Consider the following 13,541-nt stretch of genomic DNA (forward strand, 5'->3'; position numbering starts at 1 on the left):
CATATGGCAGGAGAGAACCAACTCCTGCGAGATGTCTTCTGACTTCCACACGTGCTTCACAAGTGTCTGCCTGTGCACACATACATGTACATATACACTAAATAAATAGATAAGCAAATGGAGAATAAATTTAACTTGAAGTGAAAATAGACTCCAAGGCAGTGTCTCCATTGATCACAACCCCAGGCTTAAAAGTCATTGACATATACAAAGCCATATTTATAGACATATACACACTCAATATTTTAACCCAGTATTAAACGTAATTCATTTATATTACATTCTCTCATAACTTTCCTTTCTTTCCCATCCCTCTTATTGAGAAAAGGGACTATGAGAGATAGGGCTCAGGTGATACTTCTCAGTAGTTGACACCTTCACATATGGACAAATATTTTGACAGAGTATATATTTTACACTTACACAAGGGCATTTCCATCCTATTTTTCATTTTCCCAGTCAATCTAATTTAAATGAGCGTATTCCAGGGAATTTTTATCATTCTGTTGGTTGGTTCAGTGGAGTGGCAAGCACATCAGTCCTGTATGGGAGTGCTCACTCAAGTTGCAGAGTGGGAAATAGTGTATGAATTTAGCTCCCTAGCTTCAGCATTCACATCTGTTCAGTGGAGACACCCGAGAGCACAGAGAAACTAGCGGAAATCTGTCATGTGTTACCTAGGAGACATTTTGGTCTTTAACCATCATGTTCTGAGTCTCTCTAATGTACCCATAGAGTAGTTAGCTTTCCCTTCCTTTCCTCCTGGCTTCTATGAATTCATGACAGAATGCACTGGTGGATAGGACTTCCGGGTTTGTTTATTTGTTTGTCTGTTTACCACTTTTGATGTCTCTTTTTCTACTCTGCTTTCCTTCACTGTGATAAACACCATGACACAAAGCAACCTGGGGAAGGAAGTGATGCATTTAGTTTGTATGTCCTGATCACAATCACCGAGGCAAGTGAGGACAAGAACTCAAAAAGAAGCGGAGGCGGGACATTGAAGTTCTGCTGCTACTGGCTAGTTCTCCACGGCTTAGCCCACCGCCTTTCCCATGTCTTCCAATTCACAAACGCAGGGGTGGAAATGCCCTTCAAGTTTGACTAAATTTCTTTTTATCCTAAAAAGTGAGTATCTTAAAGGTCTAATATGTTATTCTTTGTGTCTCAAAATATTTTTTAACTAAATATAATCAACCTTAAAAGAGATCTAAAAAATTGTAAAGTAAAAAAAAAAAAAAAAAAAAACCTGACTGGAAAATTATGAAGTGTTGCTTAGCTTGAAATAAAATAAAAAATGAAACAAAGGCCTCCCACAGGAACATTAAGAAGCATTTTTCGTATGAAGCAAAATGACATACTGTATCACAGAACTACTCCAGGCTTTGACTCTCAGACCAACATATACATGGTACCCAGATAACATTCAGATCCTGTGCAGAACCATCAGTGCTTCCGGGTGTGCACAGGTGCACAGGCATGCTGGGGGTGTGCACCAGGAGGGGGATATCATTGTTGCCTACATGTATGGATCCTAGAGCTGTTCTCGGACAGAAACAGCTGCTGGTAAACTTCCAGTGGTGGAAAGATGAGACAGAAGCTCCTGCAACTGCTCTAGCTACTATGGTGAGAATGAATACACTGAAAATGGAATACTCATGATAACTCATTTCTCACTATATACAAAACTGGGAATTCATCTTTCTTTGGCCCTCCTAGAAAGTCATTCTTAAAGGGTTCAAATGAACGTGCAGAGCCTTTCGTTGCTTCTGTTTGACGGGTGCAGTGAGGTGCTGGTGTGCTGTCCTCCTCAGAAGCATGTGTGGAAGGAGAAAGGGTCCGTGTGGTATAATGACTGCCAGGACGGTGCCCACCGTGGGGACACAGAAGGGCAGCTTAGAGGTGTCCCCCATGAGCTGAGTCGGGGGCTAAACACAGACAACTTTATTTAGTTCTGAAAATGGCTGGTCACTGCTCAGCCAGGTTAAGGAAAAGTGAGGAATGAGACATACCAGGAAAGACTTGGAGAGCAAAGCACAGACCCAGAAAGAGAGCACAGGTTAAGGGAATTTGAGCAAGATCCTGAAAGCAGAATTGTAGATCCAGAGCCACCTTATAGAGCAGGGTGTTCATCCTTACTCACTACACTTGAATTTAAAAATTTGAACACTTCATATGTATATGATAAAAATAGCAATAGATAATAAAATACAATATGAACAAAAACATCTAAATGGTAGATTATTGTTGCACACAAATATGCAGACCCAAATGCCCTTCCCAACCCACAGTTATCACCATTGAACGCTCTGTCCCTAAAACTTCACTACGGGAGAGTCTGAATCTGGCTTGTGTACAGTGGTAGGTATCTGCAGGTGGAGAAAGAACTAGTAACTGGCAGGTTGACCTTCAAAACAAGAAAGAGATTTTTAAAAGGCAAATACTGGGACTACTTACACAATGATGCTTACTGTCCTTAAAATATTCTACTTAGTTAGTATTGGCTTTTCATCCTTTGGTTAACATCTAAAGACAGCCTCATATTTGCCCATCTAGTCTGTTTGGTTTTAATGGATATCAGTGTTACCTGCCTGCTCTGCATAACCTCTCTAGTAAGCAACCAAGTCTTGAACACCATCTTGCATGTAGATAAAAATGTCCAAAAAACTTTCAAATCACCACTGAAATTCTGATTTCATTTTAAGCTCAATATAATCCACCTCAGACAAAATCTAACCTTAATATAATCTGTTGGAGATCAAGAAGGTATTAAGCAATTACATCGGCTGGATGGACTTAAAGAACAGATATATTTTAATATTTTACGTAGGCTACAGTTATTTCATTTCACAAAGTTGTCACTGGGTTCTGCTTTTAATAGAGTGCCTTTAACTAGTCCACTCACAATGCACATGTCTGCAGCTTTAAGAAGGAGCAATGGTCTTCCCTGCAAACATCACTTCTGTTTTAATTGTCCATTCATCTGTACCCAGGCATTTTGCACAGCCAGAAATACTATGGAAAATAAGATTGCTGTAAAGCTGTGATGATTCATGTTAATAATCAACTTGACAAATTCAGAATCACCTGGGAGATAGGCCTCTGAGCGAGCCAATGAGGGATTTCCTTAATTGCATTAATTAATATGGAAATATCCACCCCGGGTGTGGGCAGGGCCATCTCAAGGGAGTACCCTGAAGTGAATGAGAGAGATGAGATGGGGCCAAGTGGCATGTGGACACACCTTGCTCTCTTCTTCTGGTTGCAAACATAAAGCGATCAGGTGGTTCAAACTCCTGTGTCCATTACTCCCCCGCCTCCATGTAACATGGAGCTGTGAGCTAAGGTGAACCCTTCCTTCCATGACTTCTGTTGGAGTATTTCCTTGTCAAAACAAAACAAACATACAGTGCAACCTCGAGCCAATCGCATGCACACTTGGGGAGATAAACCTAATGAATGGTAGCTTTTGAAAAGTTGACACTAATGTCCAGAAAGAATTACAAAGCAAACATGTACGTTAGCAACCCAGACAGTATGGACTCCTTGAGATCTAGTACTCTTAGCATTTAAAGTCTTAAATGTGAGACTTGCTCCTGCAGCAGCCGCTCGAGGAAAGGACAAGAACAGTCCTACCTTCATGGTTTACTGGTAAAGGACGGAACTGTTTATCCAAGACAACCAAAGAACATGTGGCATCAAAACCAAGTCCTCGGATTCGGTGCACATCAATCCCTTGAACAACTTCCTGTATTAAAAGCAAGCAGACAAAACCACTGGGTGACAACACAGATCTTTAAACCTTGTAGACCAGACATCATTAGAAAGAAATGAATGCAAACATTTTTAAATAGCCTAACACGTGCCATAGAAAAGTTCAGCATTGCTATTTAATTGAAGATAAATCTTTATCAAGTAATGCTGTGTGTCTAAAAGTGAGAGTCGGGTTTCACCCATGGACCCTCACAGCTGTGATCCTAAACGAAATGTGCTGACAGGGAAATTAATCCTGAAAGAAGTCAAATGCTTCAAGTTCTCATCATGGAGAGCTTTATAGCTGGGGCTAGAGAGATGTCTCCAGAGATAAGAGCACTTGCCGCTCACCAGGTTCAATTCCCAGTACCCACATGGTGGCTCAAAATCACATGTGCTGTGAACCCGACTTACTCTGCTGGCCTCTGTAGGCAACAATCATGTACATGGTACACAAAGATACATTCAGGGAAAGAAACCATTCATATAAAAGTTTTGAAATTCTTAAGTAGAAACCTTAGTCTTGGATTAAAGAGGTAGCTCAGTGGTAGAGTACCTGCATCAAATGCACTAGGTCCTAAATTCAATCTCTAATACTGAAAAAAAAAAAAAAAAAAAAAAAAAAAAAGATATTTTATAATGAAACAAACTGAAATCTATGATCCATGATGCCATAAAAATACCTGAGATTTTTAAAACATCTTAAAACAAACCTTTTACTATCATTAAAATACTAAAAGGTCTTATAAATTAGTAAAAGACAAGCAATCTAACTGGAAATAATATAAAATTAATGTCAAAGTGTATGAAGCTCTCCAGTTGTACTAAAATTAATCAATGAAAATAAAATAGCAAATTTTTCTTTTTATATCAGGGAAATGTTAAAGGTTAGTTGTATGAAGCAGTGGCTCCACCCTCTTAGAGGGTCTAAGAAGACATTATAGTTAACTGAATTCATTCAGTCACACAAAAAGAAAGAAGAAAGGGAGGAAGGAAGGAAGGAAGGAAGGAAGGAAAAAAGGAAGAGCAGGTGGAGGAAGAAAAAAAAAAAGATCAGATAGGAAAGTAGAAAGTGACTACATGGGAGGAGGAAGGGGATCCACAAAGGGTGGGAGGAGTGTGATAGAATGATATGACCAAAACATACCATAGACATGACTGAAAATGTCACAATAAGACCATTGCCTAAACCAATTGAAAATGTTAAAAGAAACTTAGAAGTAACCCTTCCTAAACATTATTATAGCAATATAATTACTGAGCACACATTTTGGAAAGTAATTTGGCAGTACCTATTAAAATATATTTAAAAGTATTAGCTCAGCAGTATCACTTTTGGAAACATAGAAAATCATATCTGTAAGTAAATAAAGTCATATATAAGATGGCTACTTTACAATATTGTTAGCATAATACTTTAAAACCCAATAAATTAATTTTATTTATCAAATAAATTATGCTGTATTTATACAATGGAATAGTATACAAAACTAAAAAGAAACATAAGGAGGTAATTTCTCTGCAGAGTGGTATGTCTGAGACAGCAAATCTTCCTAGCAAAATAGAATATAATGCTGGAGAAAATCATCATTCATAACCATTTGGTGGCTGTGGAAATTGGTCCAAGTTATTCAATAAATTGAGAAGCGTTGTTTTAAATTTTGAAATTTCTACATAAAAGTTAGAAAATAAAAATCAATTCCAAGTCTAAGTGGTTTCACTAGGTAAATTTATAAAACACATAAGGAGAAAACATTACCAATATCAGACATTTAGAACAGAGGAAAGGGAAGAGCCTGTCTACCAAACACTAGATGGTCAGCACCGCCTTGGCATAAATGGGGAAGACATTAAAAGGGTAAAAGTACAGAAGAGTGTCCACCATAAGTGAAGCTATAAAAATAGCAAGATACTAGCAAACCAAATCTTACAGCACGTAAAACTGGCATTCTATGTCATTAGGAGGTGTAATCAGTCCAGAACTTGCCAGGGTGATTCAACAATCATTAATTAATGTAAGACGTATTAACAGAATATAGGGGCAACATACAATTATAATCTCAAAACACTCAAAACTCTTTAACACAAAAAAGATGAATGAAAAAATAAAAGGAGAATGAAATTTATACAAACAAGAACAAGATATCAGGAAAACTCAGAGCTAACATTATACCAAATATTTAGAAGGATGCATCATTGTCCTCATTAGATACAAAATAAAGATAGTTCCACTTAGCACTTCTACCCAATCTGTGCTAGAGTTCAGGGACCAGGAAATAAGGCAAGAAAAACAAATTAAAGGCATACAAATTACAAAAGAGCTAAATGTATTTCTTTACAAATGATATGATTTCACATGCTGAAAATGTTTTTTAAAAGACTTTTGAAAAAGCTGGTGTGAGGGCCTAGAGAAATGGGTAAAGAGCAATTACTGCTATTGTAGAGGACCTGAGTTCAGATCTCAACACCTAAACTGCTTCACACTGTAGCTCCCAGAAAATTTGATGCCCTGCCTTTCAAAGGCACACACATTCTTGTGTATGTATCTACCCTCTACACACACACACACACACACACACACACACACACAAACCAAATCAAAAATAAAATATTTTAAAAGCTACTAGAAATAATAGCAAATCTAATAGGACCACAAGACTGAAGGTTAATAGATAAAAATGAACTGCTTTTTAACATAGTAACAACTAAGACATCAAAAATTAAGAACATAATCCCATTCACAACAAAAACTATTCAAAATCAGGTCAAGGTTGAAGGTCTGATTTATATCAACACACACAGCATCCGTCAATAACATCAAAGAAGAAGCAGAGAGAATGTAAGATGGAGTGAGTGCTGGGGCATGCCATCCTTGGATAGCCATGGCTGTTATAGTCACAGAGTCACAGCAGTGTGGATTCCTGTACAAGATGGAGCCTATCAGTATGCACATGACAGCCCACCCACTCCTGAGGCAATTGGTTGCTGGGAGATGAAGAATAACTTTTCAAAGGATAAATGCTGGTTGGTTGCTCATTCTCATCTCCAGAAGGTGGCCCTACACCCTTGTGAATGCATACAGCACTAACTAGACCTGGTGGGTTATGAAGAGGAGGAGGATATGGGTGCAGAGGAAGAAGAGGGTGAGGAGCAAGAGGGGATGGAGGGAGAAAAAGAGAAGGAATGGAGAGAAGGAGAAGGGAGGAAGAAGGGGAGGAGAAATGAGGTAAAGGGTGAGGAGAAGAAAGGGAGGAAGAAGAGGAGAAGCAAGCAGAAGAGCAGGGAGGAGAAGAAGAAGAGGAAGAGAAGGAAGAATAGGAGGAAGAAGAATAGGAAGGAGACAAGGAGGAAGGGAATAGTGGGAGTAGACAGAAGAGAAGGAGTAGAGAGAGAAAGAATAGGAGGAAGAAAGGAAGAAATTCAGACTTCCATAAGTGTACTGCAAGCACTTTATCTATGAGCCATCTCTCCAATTCCCTGGACTTGGTTATGAACTCATCTTAAAATGAAGAACTCTGCCCTGTTGAGACTATTAGACTTACAATCTAACACCCCATTTGTTAATACTTAATATGTACCACAAATTACTGCAGATTTGCAACAAATGCAGTATTCCATTTTTGAAGCAATATTAGTAACATATGCTCAAATGCTGCCATATATGAAACATCTACTGTGCCATGTGCTTTATTTACTTCCTTGAATCTAATCTTTACAATGTACACCAAAAGAAAGACGTAATATATTATACATTTGTGGTTACATAAGACATCCATCAGTAAACAAGCCAGCCCTAAAATTCCCTAGTTAAGACACTGTCTATTTCTGAACCTGAGGTTTGCCATTTGGGCTAGGCTGGCTCACCAGAGAGCCAATGGGATGCCCCTGCCTCTCTCCCCACAAATCCAAGAAGATTGGTGAATCCGTTGGCCATGAGTCCAGAGTACACATGACTAGGACCATCCATGTTTCAGAGCCTATGGTTAGTCAAAAGAGTATATTTGAGAAAATATGAGTGGCTCAATAAAAGTCCAGAGCAGGCAGTATGGGACACAGTGTCTTAACAGCCATCTCTGGGTTTGAACTTGCCCACTTCTGCACTAATCTCCATCTTTCTGAGTCTAGCTTTCCTGGAAATAAGGGAAACCCACTGAGGAAGACTACGAGCTTTAGAGGCTTGAAGAACTGTAGAATCAGAGCACTTCTGTGTAAAGGCAGAGAGCCTCCGCAACACTGCATTAACTGTGTCTATTTAAGATGTTTATGTTAAAAAAACAGCATGTTCTCTGCCATATGATACAAATACTAATGATGGAGAAAGAGGAAGCAACAGAAAACTGCAGACTCCAATACCTGTGAGGATCTATGGGTGTAACTTTCTCCCAAGTCCAAAGATAATGGTCTCAATTTATTTTATGAGTACCCTCTGAGGCCAACAGAGCTCTGGATTCAAATCGCAGCTTTTCAATGATGAAAAACTCCATGGCTCCAGTTTTACAAGGGGCCAGTCTCAGGAAATTTTTTTTAAAAAATGTCATAATGTATTAAGTCACCCTTAGATGGCTAGCATCACAGACACACCTTAAAACATTTCCATACAAAGGGACACACCCTCCTAGCCTATCCCAGAGATCTGCTTTCATGGTCACAGTACTGCAAGGCCTTTGGTACTTGGCCAAGCACTCTTATATTGGTCTTGCTAGGGGGAGAAAATGGTGCAATAAACTCACTCCATGAACCCAGTGGAAAGAGATTTTCCTTGCTAGAGACAAATCACGTCGTTCTAATAAACAACGTCCAGAAATAAAGTTTGCCGCAGCCTTGTTTGGGAAATTGATCCATGTTGAACTACTGTCAACTTGAAGGTATGAAGTAGCACACAAAAATGTGGGGAAGGGATTATACATCTTTGTTGTTACTATGGCTTCAATCCTGCTTGTGATTTAAATTAGCAGGCTCTGCTATATTGGGTGTGGCTATGACATTCTACAGAACGCACACACACACACACACACACACACACACATACACACACTATAGTGAAATAGAATGTGTAGATCTAGTTCAGCTTCTGGGAGCATCCTGGACAGAATCCAGCTCATAGCAAACATCCACGGGGCTGGAACAGTACTTCTTTGAATATTAGCTTGAATCTGTTTGTCAGTGTTTGCTCCTTAGAAAGCACAATCAAGCCCCCTTGGGTGAGGGTGTGTTCATGCAGATATTAGGAAAACAATGAAGAGCAAAATGTTTTCTTTAATGCTTACTCTTTAGGAGATTACATTTTAGCATAGGGAAATCACCACTGAGTCAAATAAATGATAAAATGTAGTTATAACATACCCAAAGCTGATTGATCAAGACGATTAGGCATGGCAGAGAACAGGAAGGTAGTTTTCAAAACAGAGAATCTTAAGGAAGGACTTTCGAGCAACCTACATTGTTCTTAGTAGGGATGCAGCCAGGGTGGGAGGCTCTGAGCCAGAAACAGCAAGGAAAAGAACACAACTTGTATGGGGAGTGCTACATTCAAGGCCCAAGACAGGATTTTCTAACACCTCCTGAAGTGACCAGTGAAAGAGAATCCAGCCCTAGGATTTTCTAGTGCATCAGGGTACAGTGATTTCCTTTGACAATAAGCAAGAAAATGAAAGCCAGACACTTCCATTTATAACAGAGATCCTTATGTCTCAAGTCCCATGAGATCTTCCTTCCTACAGCTTCTCACTTCATCTCCATTTTTCCCTGTGCAAAGTTCTGGTCCTGGGGCAGTCAGAGGCAGAAAGATGTTCTAGGCAGAGGAAAGTCTCTCTCCAAATCAGTCTATGTTTATACACAGGACCAGGACTGGAACTGGAACAGCCAAGAACACATCCATAAGGACCTTGGGAAGAGCTTTAATGTACACATGAAGACCATGTTACAAATTCTAGGTTCTATCCAGATAAAAATCCTGGTGCCACTAAGGGTTGGAAGCAAATGAGTAACGGCAGTTTGAACACTGAAACCATAACTACCATCAGAAAAGTAGCACAGATGCTAAGACCTGTATTTAGCTCTGAAAATGATGTGGGCAGTAGGTGTTGGGAACAGAGAATACACAGACTTCTGCCATCTAAGCCTGGGCTGTCACTACCTGGGAACACTGGGAATTCTAGTCAACTATCTGCTCCACAGTTTATCTTTCCACCTGTCAAGTAAAAACAATAGCCCTGCTTCTATTTAGCTTGTTATCATAATTAAAATATGAAGTTGTTTTACAAACTAAATAGTTCTATGCATGTAAGATGTTAAAATTACTGTCCATACAGAGAGTACCAACCTAGAGCAAAATCACAGTTCATTAGCTTCATATGTGTATGCAGTTTTATTCCCATACAGATTAAGCAATTTCATCTTTAGGCCAGAAAATTTATGTTTCTTTACAAATGTTCCAGTGTCTGACAAAGAGTATAGCATACAGTCTATGCTCCATAAATACTTTTAGACTAAATAAAATAACAATTTCCTGGGACTAAGGAAATAACCCCATTGGTAATTTGCTTACCTCACAAGCATGAGATCTCAAGTTTGATCCCTAGTGCCCAGAAAAATTGTGACTTGTTCCTTTCAATCCTAGTTCTGGGAGGTAAACATAGAGCATCACTAAAGCTCAAATGCCTGCCAACATAGCCTACTAGGAGAGTTCAGGCCCTCGGGAGAGACTCTGTCTAAAAAGGAGATGGATGGCTCCTGAGAAGTGACATTCCAGGTTGTCTTCCAGCCCACACTGATGCACACACATTCATATACGCTCACACACTTACACCTGCCTACACCCAAATGCACATCTGCACACACACTTATGCACACCTATACACGCATGCATACACATGCATACCTGCATACAAATGTGTGCCTATATGAACATGCACAGCATACACATAAATGTGAATACACAAACATAAAAATGGGAACATTTAACAAATGACCATTGGACATGATTCTTTCAGCCTCTCTTCTTTTTCCAGTGGAAAGCTAAAAACTTGTGATGTTTCCTTGGAATTACACAGATTTGTAGATCTGAAAAGCACACTTTAAGATCAGAAACTGTGTCTCCTAGGACTTCTGTGTTTCCAGAGAATGTTTTAAGTGTGCTGGATACTGACCCAACAAAGGCATACCAATTTTAAGGGCCCGAACATGGTTAATCACCAAAGAATGTAGGCTGTTGACACCATCACCATCTTGTCATTACTGTGGTGACTGTCATTGGTATTAAGTCAACTAAAGGAAAAAAAAAAATCATCTCTCCTGAGGGAAGAAGAAAGAAGAAAGTTCACAATTGCTCTCAAGATCTCTGCTTCCCGGAGCCATCAACCAAGCCAAGACAGGCCAGGGTAGAAGGGACAGCAGCCCTTGACCTAGACCAATGCTTTTCTTAAGTTGACCATGGAGGAAGCCCTGAGCAGAGGGAAGAACACACCCCCCACTGTGCTTCTACTGTTTTGTCTCAGAAACTCCCTCCCTAGATCTACCCATCTTGTTATTCCCACCATAAGCAACGTGCTGACTCTGCTGGGACTTTTTATATCCTTTAATCCTCACAACGACCATATCAAGCTGGGGACTCTCATTAACATTCTTTTATTGACAAGGAAACTGGGCAAGAAATGATAACCAGCCCAAGATCGCAAGCTAAACATTGCTAGGACAGGGACTCCCACGCAGGCCGTTTGCCTGCTGAATGCATGCTGAGTGTGTCACAAAGGTCCCCTTTCAAAGCTCCTCCTCACATGAGGTTCTGAGCAGACACATCATACTCCCCCACATCTCCAGACAGAACGTGTGAGGCATGGCCTAAGGCCCGTGGGCCTTCCGCTGACCAGCTACAGCGAGAGGCGTGGCTGAGCACTAATGCCCTGCACTTCTGTGGTTACCAGGCTGACACACATGATGAGCTGACCACCACTGGGAGATGATTAAAAGTCTGCCATTAAACCAAGCTGTGCTGCAGTAGATATGTTTTAAGGGAGCTCTTCATCAGGGAACTATATTTTCTTCTTGACAATCTCCTTAATGGCAAGAGTGTTAGAAGAATAAAAGAGACCCAAGGGCAAAGAGCAGACCATTTTCATGGGGGCAGAGACTGGGAGCGGGGAGAGAAGAGGAAAATTAAACAGGCAGAAGAGAAGATGACCCCTCTTTTATTTCTGCAGAGTGCCTGTGTAGCCTAAGCCACCTCTCTGTGGTTTTCTCTGGGGCACTAACAGCTCATCAAAGTTTAACCAGACCAATCAATACAGAAAAATGGGTGACTGTCCAGCTGAAAATTACCAAGCACCTCATGAATATTTAAGGACCTCGACTAGAAACAGAAAGAAGGAACAGAACTCAGGATTTCATTTTTTTTCTCCTTTGGGGGTGGGAAGGGAGATAAAACAATGGCTGCTGTTAATAATCATCAAAATATGAAGTCATAGTAACATCACAGACTTCAGACATACACTAGTCACAGCCAGCATCCCTTCCTTAAGACAGCAAGCCCAGGCTTAATTCATACCACTCAAGATAAGCATGTGAGGGGCTCATATGAAGATGCTTTCTTAGAACATACCATGGTTTTCTGCCCCTTGTTGTTTCTCCTACCCACAATTCAGTGCCCCTTGTGCATCCGATTGGGAGGACAGAGCTCACTGTTAGTAGAAACCAGACCTTTATGTTCTTGCCTGGTTGGTGCCAGTCACTAACTACGGCTGACTTGAGATAAGCTGACCAGATTTTCCCTTTCCATCTCTTCCCAGATGAAAACCAACTGAGGGCAGCAGTGATACTGGCTGTAAGGCTGGTTCCACCAAGGACAAGGTCCCACCACCATGTGTGCTAACGCACTGCCATACAACAGAGACACCCTGGGTGCTGCCATGAATCTCCTTCCTTGTTTCCACATCTCAGGCTTCCTCATCCTCTGCCCTCAGTCAGGTCTACTTCCATGTGCTGGCTGCAGCAGTCCTCTCAGCAGGTTTCAGCTGTCTGTCACTCCGAGAAAGGCTCACTGCTGAAAGGCAAAGGCTACACTACCTGGCTCCATGCCTCAGGTTACCCTAATGTAGTGTGCAGACCAAGTATACACATACAGAACTGCTGAGCAGATAAGAGCATGCGCTAGGAGGGGATGCCACGGCTTGGCTCTTACCTTTGTGACAAGGCAACATGCTGCCCAGATGTCCTCTGAGGACTGCTCATGGTGGTTGAACTGGGGCTCCCACTTCTTAATTGGCTGTTCTGCGAAAGCCAAAAGAACCCCTCTCTGGTCCACCACAGCTGCACGGACACTCCCTGTTCCCACATCGATGCCCACATAGTAGTGACCTGGTTCCTGGTCTCCGGCAGACATCATGGTCCCTCTACCTGTGGTGGACAAGTAGAAAAGCCATGTGAGGACAAACAGAACTGCTAAGAAAATCAGTCTTCAAAGTGGACAGAAAAGGGAATCCAACTACCTAACTGGGGGCCATGTGTTATTTATTTACCTATCAAAGGTTTTACGCTGAGCACATCTAACACATGCCAGTTCTACTCCTGGATGGGCATCAGAAATGGAGCACCTGATTACATAATGACTGAAGCAAAGCTGAGACAGCAAGAGGGCAGTGGGGAACAGAGATGGAGCCATAAGAGATGGATGCTTACTCCAGGAATTTGAGTGCACAAGACAGCAGCCTTGGGACTAAAAGGAGCATCATTTCCCAGCCAGACATGCAGCAAATCGTCTTGTAGGTACCCTGTGCCAAGCACTGTATGCCATG

At 40.9% G+C, this 13,541-nt stretch overlaps 1 protein-coding gene across 4 annotated transcripts in view; it reads right to left on the reverse strand.

Moving 5' to 3' along the window:
- Positions 1-13,541, reverse strand: part of FGGY (FGGY carbohydrate kinase domain containing) — a 358,793-nt gene that overhangs the window by 321,291 nt on the left and 23,961 nt on the right. For 3 of the 4 annotated variants that reach the window (XM_080921783.1, XM_080921785.1, XM_080921784.1), the window contains 2 exons: positions 12,929-13,143; positions 3,637-3,748 (listed from right to left, as the gene is read on the reverse strand). In XM_080921783.1, the coding sequence (XP_080777909.1) occupies positions 3,637-3,748; positions 12,929-13,132 (316 nt within the window). In that variant the 5' untranslated portion in view covers positions 13,133-13,143. Of the gene's footprint in view, positions 1-3,636; positions 3,749-12,928; positions 13,144-13,541 lie in introns of those variants that run through there. The other variant, XM_080921786.1, reaches the window with a different exon arrangement.

This window comes from Micromys minutus (assembly GCF_963924665.1).
Source record: "Micromys minutus genome assembly, chromosome: 9".
NCBI lineage: Eukaryota > Metazoa > Chordata > Mammalia > Rodentia > Muridae > Micromys > Micromys minutus.